The 18,303-nt window shown below is 31.6% G+C and overlaps 1 protein-coding gene across 1 annotated transcript; it reads left to right on the top strand.

The window, feature by feature from the left end:
• Positions 1 to 6,108: 6,108 nt before the first annotated feature.
• On the top strand, positions 6,109 to 16,275 carry LOC114417939 (protein ROOT HAIR DEFECTIVE 3 homolog 1-like). The gene is made up of 23 exons (XM_028383021.1): positions 6,109 to 6,262; positions 7,076 to 7,225; positions 7,782 to 7,848; positions 7,931 to 8,033; positions 8,520 to 8,590; positions 8,760 to 8,823; positions 8,920 to 8,985; positions 9,096 to 9,143; positions 9,230 to 9,292; positions 9,400 to 9,456; positions 9,688 to 9,846; positions 10,369 to 10,437; positions 10,530 to 10,621; positions 11,157 to 11,235; positions 11,436 to 11,601; positions 11,838 to 11,962; positions 12,373 to 12,635; positions 12,723 to 12,819; positions 12,902 to 13,066; positions 14,660 to 14,764; positions 14,861 to 14,955; positions 15,238 to 15,334; positions 15,547 to 16,275. Exons 1-23 carry the CDS (start codon positions 6,259 to 6,261, stop codon positions 15,766 to 15,768), a joined length of 2,427 nt encoding a protein of 808 aa, XP_028238822.1. The 5' UTR covers positions 6,109 to 6,258; the 3' UTR covers positions 15,769 to 16,275.
• Positions 16,276 to 18,303: the final 2,028 nt, after the last annotated feature.

The raw sequence follows: 18,303 nt of genomic DNA, 5'->3' as shown, positions 1-18,303 counted from the left end.
CTTGCACTTGGTCAGAATTGAACAAAATTCAGTAAGATAATGAGATGACTTTGAACAAAAATTGAGTCGATTTGAATTTAATTTGGTCCATTATAAAATTTAATTATATGAATTTTTTCTGTTCAAATTTAATTCAGTTTAAATTCATGAATAACTCAATTTAACTCGTTAGTTTGAATTACATGAATTAAGAGTCAAATCTTATACATTTCAAAATTTAATTTATTAATAGATTTTAGATAAAATATGATTATTTAATTTATTAAAAAAAGATAAAATTGAACTTATTTTATCAACTTTGTAGGGTCATAAGGTATGACAAAAAATATAATTATAACTAAAATCTACATAAATAAAAACTATCTCACCTGACACATATAATAATAAAAAACTATTAAAATATAAATGTGAGATGAACATTGAATAACAATAAAAAGATTAGGTACCAAAGAAAATAACCATAAACTTAAATCTTAAGGTTTTAGTCGGATTAAGGTGTAATGTTAGATTCACTCGTATGGTTGTCCATGACCCATTGATATAAATTTTTGGGTGTTTAACTCTCAAATTTTCTAACATTGATATCAAAGTTAATGGATCGACGACAGAAGAGGAGATGTAAGGATAAAGAAGAAACCAGTGGGGGAAAAGACCAACAGACCACCAAAACAAAAAAAAGTGTCTGATTTAAACAAGTAAACAAAGACGGTAAATTCATGGACTTGAAGATCCCTAGCTTATATCAAAAGTCTTCCTAACAAGAACAATCATAAATGTTGTGACGATATATTCAACCAGCTCAATCTTTAGTTCAAGTTGAACTCATTTTATTCATAAACCAAATTCTACGAAATTAATTATGGAATTGAGTTCTTTCAAGTTGATTCAATTGATTGTGAATCCTAAGAAGCCAACTGCTTCCGCTTCATGTACTGTGGGATCCCATGATGAAGTGCAGTTTTGGCCACAGCAAAATTCTCTTCTGCGTTTCTAATATACAATCCGATGCCAAAAGATCCAAAATGTCCTTAAACAATGCTGCGTCGGTGTTACATTTGAGATAACCATGTTGAGGTTTTTACCAAATGTGCTGATTCGTCTGATCCCGATCGACAGGCAGAATTCGAGTTAATCAAATTGCGAGCAGCTGATATATTGCGACATTCACAAATACATGAATACATTTTTAACCTTGTTTTTTTCTGAATACTTCCTTAAAAAAATAGTATTATATATTGTTTTTGCTGACTTACTCTCAATCATTGTCTAAAATTTAATGATTATATATAAGTCTCATTTTTAGTTTAACAAACCTTACTTTTAATTCGTGATTTTTGACAAATTTAAATTTACAGTTAAACGTGCGTGAGAAGAATACTTTTTAGCTATCCTCTTAACAAAAGGTCTACTGTTAATTTGGACTAAGTGCCATGATAAATGACTTCTTTTCTTCCTTCTGGTTGGAGTGCCGTGGGTTAGACCTCAAGAAATGTTTAGCATTCAATATATACGTGTTATGTAGATGCAATATGTCTTCATCAGTAGAAAGCGATGGGTTAAGGAAAGCAGAGAGATTAAGAGCATAGTCTACATCAACTACTAAATGTGGATTATAAAGTACAAACTACGAAACAATTTTATTTTTTTTCCTTATATACACTAGTGGGTCAAGCATTCAACCATCTACATTAATGAAACATCACTTGCCACGGTAGAGTTTCCAAAAGTTATTTCCAAAATTGGAGTATTTAGGTAAATTTTCAAATTCATTTTAGGAATTTAGAAGTATTTATAAGTAAATATGTTGCTCAACAAAATTAAAACTGTACAGTAAATTTTCAAATATTATATATTTTAATTTTCTTGAGTCATTGTTTAGGTTTACACAACTTGAATTTTGAGTGAATGAAGTTTAGGTTTTACTAACAATGAGACAGTAAGAATTGACAATCACAAATTGAGTTAGGTCAAATTTTTATTATGAATAAGCAAAATCTGATCCATCTTTAACTCAATTTGACTTAAGATTGATTTGGATAAGTTTGAATTTTTAAAATTAGATCCGAAATATTTTAAAAAATAGTCTAAGTTTTTTTTAACAAATATATACTATCAATTCTTTTTTTAATGTATAAATATGTTATATAACAAGATGTTATATTTGTAATATTATTATTTATTTTAAAAAATTTATTGTAAAATAAATCTTAATTTTAGTTTTACTATTCTTTCACTCTAGATTTAACTTTCCACAATTGTAACATTAATATATTGTGGTAATAGGTTGAATTGACCTAATCGTGTCTTTAAATTACTGAGTTTAATTTTGATGGAGTCAAATTAAGATTGAAGTAAATGACTTAAACAATTTTTTGAGTCACATAAGGACTGAGATAAGGTTGCCCCAACCAACCTATCTCATGCTTATCTCTAGTTTTCATGGGTTTAAAAACCCAAAATTGAACCCATTTGAAATCAAAATTGTAACCCGTTCCACCTGAACCCAAACCCATAATCAAATTTTTTTTGTCGAGTTTTTTATTTGGATTGGGTACTAAATTAATTAATGTTTCTAACAACTTTATACTTAAAACTAGGTTTTCCAAAACAAAATTATAAGGAATGTCCCTCCAGTCACAAGAAATATTGCGACAAGAAGATCTCCTCATTAATCGAGCCCTTTCAGGTTCAATCAATCTGTAAGGAAAGAAAACTCAAACTTGACACCCCAACTTAGAAATAAAAAGGGAATATAGGCAATGAAAAACAATCAGAGAATGGGTTTGTAATTGTATTATCACCACAAAGATTTGCGGGAACCACAGAACGGAGGTATCATGGAAAAAACAAAAGAAAAAGAAAGGTTAGGCATAAGTTTCTAGGATGGAGGGAAATGAACCGAAGAGGTGTCTTGGAAGGATAAAAGCACACAAAGACACACATAAGATTCCAGCATTTCTTGTAGTTAAAAGCTTGATATTCATTCTTATGCTTCCCCATCCCTTAACTCTCTCGTCTGTCACTTTGTGTCCCATTTCCAACGTTGCATGTTCATATGTTCTCGTTCCTATTATGTCCTCCACATGACCACCAGCACCCAATGAATAATTGAGTTTGGCCAACTTGCACAATTTCATTTCGGATCTCATTTACTTTGTGTGTTTAAATCTGGCATGTTTACATAGAAAAAAGTAATAGTAATAAGCCATATTATCAGATGATTTTATTTTTATTTGCTCATTTAAATTAGGTTTTTTTTCTTCTTAAATGATTATCTGTTTTTGTTGATTTTGCAAGCAATTTTTGTAATCATAGTTGAATATGTGTTACATAATAATGCTAGGTGCAACAAAAATATTTTTGGTCACTTGCAGTGCTTATTTGGTTGAAGGGAAAGACGCTTATAATAGTATTTTTGAATGAGGGGGGAGTCTCTCGTAAAAGATTGAAGTTATTCTCATGAACGTCAACTTTGATAAAGTTCCTCTTTTTATCTTTATTCTCGTTTGCTTTTATTTCTTTTCATGTGGATTATAATTAAACTTTCTTATTAGAATATTGATATGTACGTAGTCTCTTCTGAATCATTGTCAATCTAAGCTCATTTTCGTTTGGTTTGAGGAAAGTTTCTTTATACATATGTTTATTGTTTTCTTTGGATTAGTTTTTCTTGGGTTGATTTTGGGCTCTTGACTGGGTTGGATAATCAATGAAAAGGTTGTACATATATTGAATTTTCTTATCACTTGCTTATGTTTGTGTGTTCAATAAGTGTGACTAGCAGGAATTTAACGTCAAACAAAGGAAAATACAGAAGCAATTAGTTGCTTACCTCTTAATACGGATTTTTTTTTTTTTTTTTTTTATTGGTCGTTAAACATAGAACCAAAAACATGCACTATATATCTACGAATGAAAAAAATGCACTATATCTAAGAATGAGTTTTAATTTTTAAGGGATACGATGGACCAGTATAGTTTTGTTAAATCTGTTTTTGCTGGCTATCATGACGTTGATCTGGGTTAACTAAAGATTTAGTAATTTGAATTAATAATTAAGGGACTAGTTTATAAGAAAACGATGATTGACAAATTTAGTGGATTGTTATTAAATCTACGAGAATGAACTGGGATTGGGTAAAGGCAAGGTTTTTTTAAGGCAAAGACATGATTGTATGTGAAGGAATATATAACATTAATATCCTTTTGACAGAGATAAAATTAATATCCTAGATAGTACACCCGTAGTTGAATTTGTTTTTTAAAACTGTCACTTGTCTCATTTACTATTTTTTTTTCACCTTTTTAATTCAGCCTCTTACTTTTTTCTTCAATCTATTTGAGTTATTTTGGTACAATCTATTTGGGTTTGCCCAAAACTACTAATATTAATTTAGTAAAATAGTACCTGATCACAATTAGTTCTTATGGGATGATACTTATTTTCATTCTATATTACTTGTACAATTAAGTTAACGTTTGTTTTAAATTATTTTAAAATTGAAGTAAAAATGGTTTTTAAATTTAAAACTAAAGTTCTTAAGTAATTTTATAACATTTAAAAAATCACTTGTTAGTCAATATTTCTTGGGTAGTGCACTCTTAAATCTTAAATTTTGAAATAAAGAAAGGAAGTAAGAAGTAAAAGTCAAAACGTTTTTGAAATTCTCTTTATTAATGAAAGTTATTTCATGAAATGTTTTATCTTAAAATTTTATCTAATTCAATTTTTTCCTTTGAATTGTCACTTCAACTTTTCTCATAAACCCTACACTATAAATATTTTATAAAATCAATACTAATATAAAGTCTAATTCATCTCTTCTTTTATAAATATCTGATTATTTCTTTCTTTTTTGTTGTTTATTTTTTCTACTATTTGGCTTAAATAAATAAGAGTTTCTCTGGTACTAGAGAAACTTTAACATGTAAGTATTTTGATGATGAATAATATGTAAGTATTTTTATAAATATTTTTAAAATTTCGAGGCAAGCTGATGAGTCTCAACATCTAAATCATCTAAATTTTATATAATAAAAAAAGGGTGAGTAATTTGATTTTTTAATCTATAAAAATGAATAAAAGGGATGTAGGTTTTGAATATTGAATAAGCAAGCAAGGAGAGAATGGGTGGGATCCATGAAGGACATGAGGACCAAACCAAATGCAATAAATTTGATCGTACGTGCGAATAACGCAGGTGATTTATTTGTAGTGAGGAATGATGAGAAACGGAGTTTCACGCGCTCTTAAAAGTTGCATTTCCTCGTTTGCCGAAAGCAAGAAAAAAGGGCGGCACCCTTGGGTCCCATTCTTCCACCGCCCCTTGCCCTCAATTTAGACCATTTTTCAACTACTAAATAGTTTTGTACTTTATTACTCAAAAAATATTAAATATGGCTTGTTTTGATGTAACCTTTTAATTTCATTTTCACCACTATTTTCTTTACAAAATTTATCAATTTCTTAATATGAATAGTTATATTAGTTTACTTTGTATGCACTATCATTATAATAATTTTTATATTGTTAACTAATAAGAAATCTTGCTAACAATAATTTTAAAAATTATTATTATAATAAATTTTATTGATTGATAATATAAAAACATTTATATTGTTGGCACATAGTTTTCTTTAATCGTGTTTTAAGCAAAATTTTATGATCATGTGTAACTTGTGTTACTAATTCATCGAATAGATCATGCCACAAACAAAACACTGATTAGTCAGATACTATAATGTACACGACATCTTTTGAAAATTTCTCCTTTTTGAAAATTTCTCCTATTGCCTTAATTTTCATTAACTCTAATATCTTTTTGCTTCTGAATTTCATTAACTCTAATGTCTTTTCTAGGTAAGAGGATATAATTTTTTAATAAAAAAATACGAATACGAATAGGGAAACTTTCAACCTAAGTTTAAGAAAAACAAAAGAAATATTCAATTAGATCTCCTTTTTTATCTTCTAATTGAAATTGAGTGCATTGAAAATCAAAGACAAAAAAATAGAATTAAAAAAAGTTATTTCAAAATCCTAAATTCTTAGTGTGCCGACCCATAAGAAAAAAAAAGTAAAATAAAAAGAAAAAGGAAAAAAAAAAAAGAAGCATAATTTGGAATCAAGTATATGTGAGTAGTTATGGTGATGGCATGACAATGGTAATGCCCCTGTGTCTTGTGAGAGTCTGAGATCGCTTTTCTCTCGATCTTCCTTTTCCGCATTTCTCAACAATCGTTTCCAATCCCACGCTAATGGGTACGCTTTTTCCATTCTCTTCATCGTCGATCTGATTCCTGCATTTTTGATGATGATGATCAAAGCTTTGTTCTCCACTTTTTTATTTCTCTCAGCTTTCCCAATTCTAACTCCCATCGAAGTTTCAATCTTTTATAGATGACAATTGTTGGGTATTAACGGAAAACTGGTAGTTACACTTGCATGCGTTTTGTTTTTGGTTTTTTTTTTTCTTTCTAACTGTTGTTTAACTTAATTGTTGTTTGATTTCATTTTTTTTTTTTCAGTTTTGAGTGATTGAATGTTTGTGTGGAATTTATGGGAATATGGTGATGTGATTGATTTTGACAATTCGATCCATAATTTGTGTTTTGTATTGCTAAATGGGTGGATCCGGGGCAAGGTTTAGATTGTTACTATATGTTAAAGGGGAGAAGAAAAGTTTAGAAATGAGTGCTTATTAGAAGGTTGGTTAATTTAAATTTTTGGAATGGAGATTAGTATCCCTGCTCAGGTTTTTCAAAGCTAGTGGAAGTATTGTGGTTTGAATTGCTGAATGGAGTGTGGAACCAGCAAACAAGTGTAAAGATTTGTTTGTTTCTTTTTGGGTAACTGAGAATGAAAACCAATGTTCTTACCAGGGCAGGATGGTCAAGTTGAATTTCCTGATTAAATGTGTTTCTAGCTGTTCATATGTCACAGTGCACTGCTGCAATCATACCTAAAATTCCGGTTTTGCTTGTGGATCTCAATTAGGGCTATACTTGAAATTTGTGGAAGTCTTTTGCAGCAATTTATTTTTCCTCTACTAACATGGAGTATTTGCTTATCCAGCAAATAGTGAGACTTGTTGTTCAACTCAGCTTATTGATGGAGATGGTACATTCAATGTTTCTGGGGTTGAAAATTTCATGAAGGAGGTGAAGTTGGCTGAATGTGGGCTTTCATATGCCGTAGTTTCTATAATGGGTCCTCAAAGTAGTGGTATGCTCTCTTGTGTCCTTAACCTTATTGTTTTCCCATCCCTTCTCAAGCTAATTGGATTTTATGATTTCTTTAACCTGTCTGTGCACGTGAGGATCTTTACGTAATTAAGATACTTTACTTGACACTGAATGGTGGAGGTGGATTGTTATTTAATATTCATGGAAAGATTAAATCAAAGTTTAATGAATAATAGCCTCCTAGTTGAATTTGATATAAATTTACAATTTGTTTTGTTGCATGAGTAGCAATGGGATTTGAACCTATGACCTTTTGCAAATTACCCATACCGCTCACCACTAGCCCAATTGTAGCAGCTTAGATTTATGACTTCATTATCTATACAAATAGTGATATCTGATTATTAGATTTAGTCTCTTGTCCCTTTTTATTTTTTTGAAAAATTTTATTTTACCTTTTTAAATTTATTTCTCCTGTTTAATTTTACTTCATTCTTTTGCGTTTGTTTAAATTTGTTAGCATAATGAAATGATTACTATTCCCAATAAAAGGATCTTTATATTATCTAGTTCTTTGTTTTCTTTGCTCTGGACAGGCAAGAGCACACTGTTAAATCATTTGTTTGGTACCAACTTCAGAGAGATGGATGCTTTTAAGGGAAGGTATGTTGTTGCAATTCTGACATGTTACACTATCCCTTCTAAACTAACTGGGTAATGACCTGATGTATATGCTTGTTTTCAGGTCTCAAACAACCAAAGGAATCTGGATGGCTAGATGTGCTGGCATAGAGCCTTGTACACTTGTGATGGATTTGGAGGGTACAGATGGAAGAGAACGCGGAGAGGTGTTTTTTTTTTTTTGTTATACGTTAACTTTCTTTAATAATAGCCAAGGTCACAATTCAGTCTATTGCCAATATCCAATTGCCATTTGCATATATATATATATATATATATATATATATATATATTTCTCAATTGGGAATGCAAATATGCCAGCGTGTTTCTAGCCCTTGTGGAACATATGATGCTTATTATAAAAATTTGTGGAGTTCATACATTCCTGTTGTTCTCACGATTTACTTGTAACATATCCTCTTGATCTCTTTAAATTTTATTTGTGTTATTAAATTGTGACCAGAAGAAAGAGCTCCATAACATTTCTAATCTGTGTTAGCATTGTGATGGATTAGGAATAGTTCATAATAATTAGAACTCTTGATTATTTAAACATGCTATTCTCTGTCATTGGCAAAAATTAGAACAAAGTATGAGAAATGGATATTTCTGCGTTTCGTTCTCCTTGTATAGTGAAATTGTCTTTTTCTCAGGATGACACTGCTTTTGAAAAGCAGAGTGCTCTATTTGCTCTTGCTGTCTCAGATATAGTGCTAATAAACATGTGAGTTTTTCCCCCTTTTTAGTTTTCACCCTTGTTACATCTTTAATACTGACTAATTTCAGAATTTTGAAGTCTGTAGCTGCTTGTATTTCTTATTTTAATGTTTTCCCATTTGAATCTTCTTTCTTTATGCAACTAATTTCCCTCCCCCTCTGCAATGCTTGCAAAGGTGGTGCCATGACATTGGCCGTGAGCAAGCTGCAAATAAGCCACTTTTGAAAACTGTCTTTCAGGTATGTGTTGTCAGCCTATTGACTACAAGCAATTATCTTGAATCTTGAAACTTGTCGATTGACATTTATTTAAATGCACATTCATTTTACTTTCAGGTCATGATGAGATTGTTTAGTCCACGAAAAACAACATTGTTGTTTGTCATACGCGATAAAACAAGGGTGTGTAATAGCTGCTTATTTATTTTTTTTGTAATTATTTGTTTGTTATATATTTTTAATTCTAAATACTTTTGTTTGTTGTTGATGTGGTTAACCTTTCCCTTTTATAGACACCACTTGAAAATTTAGAACCTGTTTTGCGAGAAGATATTCAGAAGGTAATGCAGTGCTTTCATCTCTGTATATTGTTATTGAATTGTTATAGACTTCTTTTCTACCTTTGCTTTACTCTTTTCCTCTGCAGATATGGGACTCTGTTCCTAAACCACAGGCCCACAAGGAAACCCCATTAAGTGAATTTTTCAATGTAAGTTCTTCATTCCTTTGATATTGCTAATCTTACTGATGTTCTTGTGTAGCAAGATTTTATATGAAGTTTATAGTAATTGTTTATTCTTGGTAATAAATGACCAGGTTGAAGTTGTTGCTCTTTCTAGTTATGAAGAAAAGGAAGAGCAATTTAAAGATCAGGTATGAAGTTTCCTCTGATTTACTAGCTGATTGTATTATATGACCCATTATAAGGATTTCATGGTTGTTTGTGTCTTCATATCTGCATCAGTGATTATGTGCCATTGCTTCTTGATCCATGTGCATAAATTATTGTATTAATTTGCCTTTCATAGTGGGAAACAGTCCTTTTTTCTTGGTTTGTTTGTCTAATTTGCTGATATATTCTATTCTGGTTTATTTTGAATGTAGGTTGCTAGCTTGCGGCAACGGTTCCATCATTCTATCGCTCCTGGTGGGCTTGCAGGGGATCGGCGTGGAGTAGTTCCTGCTTCTGGCTTTTCTTTTAGTTCTGAGCATATATGGAAAGTCATTAAGGAGAACAAAGATCTCGATCTTCCTGCACATAAGGTAATATAAATGCTATGACGATGCCACTTTTGTTTTCATGTGTATTGATTTTAGGTAAAATAAAAAATTTGCTCCCTACACTTGACACTTGTTTTCAGTTTAGTTCCTACATGAAAAACTCTAAATTTTGATCCTACATGATTTTATTTACAAGTTGGTCCCCATTGTTTGTTGACATTATACTGGTGTTAGAGTGTTTTTCTGTAGGGACTAAATTGAAAAAAGCATGTTAGGTGTGGGACCAAAATGTAGAGATTTTTTCGTGTAGGGACCAACCAAAGTGTAAATTTACTTCTTATAGGGACTAAAATGAAAAATATTGACAATTTAGGAATTAAACCTAATACTGTTGTAATGTCGGCAGGTGGTGGAAAGGACCATTTCGTAAACATTTTTCATGTAGGGACCAAAATGTAGAATTTTTATGTAGGAACTAAAATGAAAAACAATGTCAGGTGTAGGCACTAAATTTTTAATTTAACCTTCATTTTATTATTAATTTAAGGGTCAACCTACTTGTAGGTTATGGTTGCTACTGTACGATGTGAAGAAATAGCCAACGAGAAATATGTTTCTTTTGTTGCAAATGAGGTATTGACTTTTATTTTGGTGTAATCCTCCAACATATTTTGGCATTCCTAGTTTTACTAATTTTGTGGGAATATCTTTCAATTACCACTCAGGATTGGTGTCAATTGGAAGAGGCTGTGCAATCTGGCCCTATTCCTGGATTTGGGAAAAAGCTCAGTTCACTTCTTGATATTTGTTTTTCAGAGTGAGTATAGTTCAATTTATATGACATCTGTATTTGTACTTTGTAGTGGCTCAGTTATAGAATACCACATTACCTTATACTATGTTATAAACTTTTTGTGACTCTTATCTTTTTACAATATTTAGTTTCAGTACTGTTGAGTAGAGCAGCAGGATTCCCTCATCCCCGTGCTGTTTTTAATTTTTTTTTCTTCCTTTTTTGATTTGAACGTTTTAGTTAACTAGGTGCCATGACTTGACTCCATGAGTGAACTTGTAGGTTTAGAGAAAATTACTTAACCTGGTAGTTACGTGTGTTACACAGTAATACCATCTAATGTTTTCTGGTTTCTATTCCATTACCATATCATTATTTTGTATATTAAGGGCCAGTTTTATAGCTGTGATGTTATGTGTAATCTTCAAGTAAAATGTAGCTTGAATTTGAATCTTAGAAGTTTGTTGTCTTAATGTTGCATGCTGTTGGCTGTTACATCATGGAAGAATGAGTTGATGTGGAGTGAAGTTATATTGAGCTATTGCATTTTCTTTTAAAGGTATGATGCTGAAGCCACCTATTTTGACGAAGGTGTGAGATCTTCCAAACAAAAGCAACTACAAGAAAAATTGTTCCAAGTAATCCTTCTCAACTGGGCTCAACCGTTTTCCTTCTTATAAAATGAATTGATAACTATTGAAATTTTTTATTAATTGATGAGTTTTGAATCAATATGACTATTTTAGATACTGGATATTGGCCTTACTTCTTTCTCTTTAGTAGCATTTATAGAATTGTGAGGTTTGTAGTGGTGCTTAACACCTTTTCAATTGGTTAGCTTGTCCAACCAGCATTCCAATCTGCGCTGGGACATATAAGATCTGGAACTTTGGATAAATTCAAGGAGGCATTTGACAAGACTTTGAAAGGAGGGGAAGGATTTTCTGTGGCTGCTAATAATTGCATTGGGTCTTGTATGGTTCAATTTGATGAAGCATGCACAGGTAATAAAAAAATTTCTTTATTTTGTTTATTAGTGAGCAATAAATTGAAGTTGAAGGTTAAATTTGGAAAGGGAAAACTGAGAATATGGATAAACAAGAAGTGGATTGTGTACAATGATTAATTTGAGGTTGGGTGCTGAATTGCTAGGTTTTGGTTCATTACAATGTCTGCTGTCCAAGAAGTCAAACTTACTCTGACTGAATTACAAAATGAAACTGATATATTATCATTGCAGATGTTGTTATTGAACAAACAAACTGGGATACATCTAAAGTACGAGAGAAACTGCTGCGTGATATTGATGCACATGTTGCAACTGTACGTGCAACCAAGATTTCTGAACTTACTTCATCATATGAGGTATGTCTCTAGCATTGATCATTAATGTCTTATGAATCTGTAAGTGATTTCTGTCAAGCACAGTAATGGCACTAAGATTTCAGGTTGTATACACTATATAGTAAATAGTTGGACTTTGAAATTTTAGAGTGGTAAATATGAGATTGTAACTAAGCAAGAGTGCCCAATAACAATGCAATCATTCTTGTGAGGGATCGATTGATACAATGTATGTTGTCAATAATGTATGTTGTCAATACTCTTTCTATTAATAATGATGAGTCAAAAGTATAAGATACTTCTCACGCTTAGTTACTTTAGTGATTTAGGCAAGAAGTTTATGAAATTTTGTGAGGTTGTTCCAGTTGGTTTGCTTCTTAATTTGAAGGACTAACTTGCTGGGAAGTTTTCTGATAGTATTACGATTGCAGGAAAAACTTAAACAAGCTTTGTCTGGACCTGTTGAAGCTCTTTTGGACGGAGCTAATAGTGATACTTGGCCATCAATAAGGAATCTTTTTAGGCGTGAGACTGAATCAGCTGTTTCAGGGTTCTCTGCTGCACTTACTGGGTTTGATATGGATGAAGAAACAAGGCAGAAAATAATTTTGAGTTTAGAGGATTATGCAAGGGGTCTGGTAGAAGGAAAGGCTCGGGAAGAAGCTGGAAGAGTTCTAATCCGCATGAAAGACAGGTATGAATCTTCTGCAACTTCTAAGTTGACTTTTACCTGTTCGTTTGAGTTTTACTTTATATGCACTTACCTTAACTTTGAATGCAGGTTTACGATGTTGTTTAGCCATGATTCTGATTCAATGCCTCGTGTTTGGACGGGTAAAGAAGATATACGAGCCATCACCAAGACTGCTCGCTCTTCTGTATGGCATGATTATGAATATTATATTGTTATTGAATTTGTGTTTTTTTATTATCTTTTTAACCATATTTAATGCTTTGCAGTCTTTGAAGTTGCTATCTGTTATGGCTGCAATTCGTTTGGATGATGATGACACTGACAATATTGAGAAGGTGTTAGCAGTTGCATTGGTGGATTCATCACCAAATAGTAATGCTACAAGGAGCATGACAATGGTTGATCCACTAGCTTCTAGCAGCTGGGAACAGGTGCAGTTTAATTGTTGCTAGTTCTATATGATGAAGTGTTGACTTGTGTACCCATTTTGGTAGATGAATGGTCTGATTTGCATTAACTAGTGATCTGATTGCCCTAAACTGAATATAAATGTCCCTTGCTGTGATGACTTGTGAATTAATTGATATACAGTTTAGGCTGCAAATGCTATATTTTGGTTTCTCTTGTAACGTTTTGAGAGCATTTTCTATCTTGTGCACGGTTAACTTATTGGCAAGTGCATCAAATTCTCACAAGTAATAAAGTTAAAATGGAAGTCCGAGTGTCGAATCCATAGAGACTTTGTACTTAGATAGGTGAACATATAATTTTCATGCAATGAATAAATTGGTTTAAAAGGTTGTGTAGAAAACAGTAAATTAAATTGGTATAGAATTAAAATAAACAAGGAAAAAAATTAATCATGGATTTAAATGAATTAATTAAAAACAGAAAAGATTAGAAAAACCAATATTATAGAAGTTAAATTCAGAAGATGAAAATGCTGGAAACTTAGCCTACCAGAGCTACTCTCAATATAATATTAATGATTTTTCTCTAATTATGTTTATTCCAATTTTACACTTGTATCTACTCATATCCTCTAACAAAGATCCCTCAAGTGAAAGAGCTTAACTTATCTATCTTCTCTTCCAAATCACTTTGCAAAGATAAAATAGTTAAATTACATTAAGAATAGAGATGTATAACAGGTTAAATAAAATCAACCTATCCCTAGTGATGAAGTTATTTAGATATCCTTTCCTAGTTCTATTAGAAAATAATGTTTTCCAATGTTACCCCTAAAACTTACCATGCAAATGGGTGATCAAGCCATAAACAATTAAGCACAGGAAAAGATAATACAAAAGTAATATTCATAATAAATAGGAAGATAAATTACGTCAGAGCAATTGGCTACTAAGTTTCCAACAAAGGAGGTTTAGCCTCTCATTGTTATAGGAGACTTTACAATTGAAAGAGGGGAATATATAGTAAAGGGGAAAATTGAGAAAGGGAATGAATGACTTCTAATGCTTGCTTCTCCTTCTTCTAGTCTTTACCTTCTATAAGGAATTATATTCTCTTAAATTTTTTGTGTGTTTTTTCCTTCTTCTCTCTCCTTTTATAGGTGCAGATCAGCTTAGTTTTCATGCAACCTTCACGCTAAGTGCCGCGCGCTTAGCGAGTATGGCGGTAACCTTGCGGTTAGCGCGTGACTCACGCTAAGCGCGCCTCTTTTTTGAATTAACCTGTTTTCCTGAATTAGTCCTGCTTCTTGCCGCTAAGCCTATTGTGCCTGCTGAGCTTGTGCCTTGCGCTGAGCGCCTTGGACGCGCTAAGCGCGTATCTTCAGATCACCAATTTGTTCTTTTGGGCTTTTTTCTGCTCCAATTATTCAATAAACATCTTAAATTCATTATCTTTTAATATTTTCTGCACAAAAACTTAAATGATGTTAGAATTTCAATTATTTGCAAAAAAAGAAAGAAAAATTACTAATTCCTATATAATTTAATCCCAAAATATAGCTATACATAGCAGTTATCACGCACTGATATGTTGTGTGTGAAATTTCCATGCAGGTTTCATCCTCTAAAACATTGATTACACCTGTCCAGTGCAAGTCTTTGTGGAGGCAATTCAAGACAGAGACAGAGTACAGTGTCTCTCAGGCCATTTCTGCACAGGCATGATGCATAAATTATCAAGACATTTGAATTTCTTGTTGGAAAACATATTACTATTTTTACTTATTGATGTAATATATTCTTTTGTATTTTCAGGAGGCCAACAAGCGCAACAACAACTGGTTACCTCCCCCATGGGCAATAGTTGCTTTGGTTATCCTGGGATTTAATGAATTTATGACACTTCTAAGGTGCATGTCAACCGTACTCGTCTGCTGTATATTTTTCTAGCTTTGGTTATCCTTCTTTGTTTTTTTCTTGCTCTTAACTTGCATCTTGCTCCTCTAATAACTGCTCAGTCTAAAAGTAGTAACTGTAATTATTTTGTGTTGGAGATAGTAAACTGTTTTGAGTATTTGATGGGCAAATTAGTAACATAATAATGTTACCTAAAGTACAAACCTAAAGAAAACTATTCACTTTTATTGTACTATTTAATTGATCTCACCCAAGTTTAATATTTTCCGTGGCAGAAATCCCTTGTATTTGGGTGTCATCTTTGTTGGTTTTCTTCTCATTAAAGCCCTATGGGTGCAGCTTGATGTTTCGGGTGAATTTCGCAATGGAGCTGTGAGTATAAGCTATTGTGGTCTTATAATTTATTTTCCAATCCCGGTATTGATAATCCATGTCTGCCTTGCCTGTTTGAATGTGTTACACTCTGTGAGCATTTGTAACAAATTCAGCTAATAAATTACTAGGCATTATAGTGTTCAAGGGTCTGTTGTCCACTGTTAAAGTTTATAGTAGCCTTATTCCTTAACTTTTTTCTTTTTCTTCAGCTTCCAGGAATCATATCCTTGTCTAGCAAGTTTATTCCAACTATCATGAACCTTATGAAAAAACTAGCAGAGGAGGGACAGAACCCTGCAGCTAACAATCCTCAGAGAACCCCATCAAAAAGCAGTTACAATGAGGGTCATGCCGTGTCATCTAGCGCCTCATCTAACTTGACTAGATTGGACAACGGAACCGAGTATGCGAGTCCATTAAAAGATGAGTAGGTGAAGACACTCATCTTACTGAAAACCAATTTATTCTGTTGGGAGATGGTGGTGTGTCTGGTGGCTGCATGCTTGTCCACAAAATTCATGACTTGTGAGCATTCAAGACATTCAAAGGCATTGGTTTTTTTTGTGCAAGTGCCATATACAGGGGGCAATGATTTGTTGATGTAGTCCCCCCTTGAGATAGGTCTCTTTTCCAATTTAGGCGCTTCAGTTAGTTGGAAAAGTTATAGCTTATTTTACATGGTCTTTGATGGTTATGCTGGTTTTGCAATCAATTTTGTTTGTAAATTCGGTGTACTGAGTTTTTTTTTTTTTTTTTGTGGAAAATTTATTAATTGGATTGTGTGTTTATGTTAGATCTTTTCAAAGAGATACTAGAGTTGATCGTGCTTGCTGCTTGTAATGTCAACTATTGTTTCACGTGTAACATGGTCTTGGAAGATAGGAAGATTGTTTTCTTCTATTTATTAAGGAATTAAAAGTAAACAATTTTATTTTAAAGTTGTCATGTAATGCTATAAATACATATAGATTTTTTAATAAAATTTTATTTATTGATTAATAATAATGAATAACAAAGCCTTGTTTGTTTAATGCATGAACAGTGGCCATTAATGATTTGTTGACCTGCCGCGTTAGAACATTATTCCTTCGTCCGAGGGAATAAGTATTGCGAACGATATTTTTCTTTTTCTCAAAGTTTTTACAAAACAAAAATATTTATTTTTATTAAATTAAATTGTAAAAAATGATAGGTAATGAAATTAATTTTGGATATAAAAAATGAGACATAAAAGATCAGCAATAAATATATTGTCAATTGTGATATGTCTAGCTGTAAGCCTGTAATGTAACAACCTTTGAAATATCTCTAAATTTAAGAAGTGCAATAAGTTGATTAAGGATAAAATTAAAACTTAAAACAACCACATGGACTATTCATATTATAACTGTTTTGCCATTTCCATTCCAGCACCACTTAAGTAGAACAAATGAATTTACTTAAAAAAAAAGTAGAACAAATGAATTTATTAACATTAATTTAAGATCTATTTGAATTGCCATTGCCATTTGATGTGTAACCTTCTACCAGATTTTTGCAGAAGCTCTTGGCAAGAGTTATAACATATTTGTATTAGAAAATTTTCAAGGGAATTATATTGCATTATTAATTGTTTTCAATTTGTCTGGATAATTCCTAAAAAAAAGTGTCCGGATTAGCTTAAATTTTAGGTAAAAATCATTTTTCTTTTCAGAAGCCCTTTTAATTTGCCTTTGATATTATAATTATAAGCTTTTGAATATGAAATAAGTTCATCCCAATATATAGACACATATTTTGCCTTAAGCCATCTTAATTTGCATGATCTTCTAACAAAGCAACATCAATTTGATTACGTATTCGACAGAATAATATATATACACACACATCGTGTTACCTTTAGTATCTAATATTACGGACGTTCACGAACCTTTGATCGGCATTAATGTTCTTGTTGTGACTTTGGTCAAGGACGAACGTGACCACCATAAAGCTGCGAACACCTGCCTAACTCTTAAGTACTTGTGATGCATAATAACTATGACAAGATGAGGAGTTCTCTCTGAGATCTGCCACAGTGTAAATAGCTGTAAATCAAGAAAAAAAAAAAAACAATATAGTTGCACAAATGTATAAATAGTTTGAGCAGTTCATGCATAAAAGGTTTGAGTCAAATTCACTTGTTATTCAACAATTCATGATACAAAAGAATAATGTTTAAGGTAAAGAAGAGGACAGAGATAACATTAAATTAATATTAACTAAGATATATTACAATGTGATTTTAGCAGCTTATAAATTATTTTGACTAGCTTATAAAATACTATATTTTATGTATACTAATAATTTTAACTAATTTAATAAAAAAATCATAATAAAGTAAGAAAATAAGGAACATAATTAAGGAGCATTTTAGGGGCTAAATTTGGTGAGACAATTTATTTATTTGAAAGTAATGACTAATTAATTTTAAGAGGGAGAGAGTAATAAAAACATTAGGAACTTTGTAAAAGTAAATATGGTTTTTCTTCTATTAGGATTGAAAAAAAAACAAGAGTAAATTACACTAGTCACTTATGAAGTTTTGTGAAATTACATAATTTTTTATATTTTTTTAACATTTATAATAACTTTCTAATAGGAGAAGTTGGTGTAATATTTTTCAAATAACTAAGAGGGTTATTGTAATACATAAGTGTCGATGTATATTTTTTAAACAATTAAGAAGGATGAGTTTTTATAATTTTATGAAATCTCATATATAAATGTAATTTATTAATATAAAATAGACTTTAACTAGCACTACATTAAGTAAATTAATTATAAAATTATAATCAACTTTATTCTGGAAAACTTAAAAGTAAAAGTTTGAATCGCCTTAATTATGCATTGATCGGCCACAACGCTCGATGACATGCAACTTGGAATTCATTCTTACTAGATTGACCCTTCTAATTTTGAAGCGACATGTAAGGACTAATGCTTGT

The sequence above is a fragment of the Glycine soja genome, chromosome 7, assembly GCF_004193775.1.
Source record: "Glycine soja cultivar W05 chromosome 7, ASM419377v2, whole genome shotgun sequence".
Lineage (NCBI taxonomy): Eukaryota > Viridiplantae > Streptophyta > Magnoliopsida > Fabales > Fabaceae > Glycine > Glycine soja.
Note: the sequence above shows the minus strand (reverse complement) of the source record. Positions and strands in the feature narration are given on the sequence as shown.

Coding starts and splice junctions, on each gene's coding strand:
- LOC114417939 (XM_028383021.1), top strand. Junction 7,849..7,930: donor ATGGATGCTTTTAAGGGAAG/GTATGTTGTTGC, acceptor GCTTGTTTTCAG/GTCTCAAACAACCAAAGGAA. Junction 14,956..15,237: donor GAATTTATGACACTTCTAAG/GTGCATGTCAAC, acceptor TTTCCGTGGCAG/AAATCCCTTGTATTTGGGTG.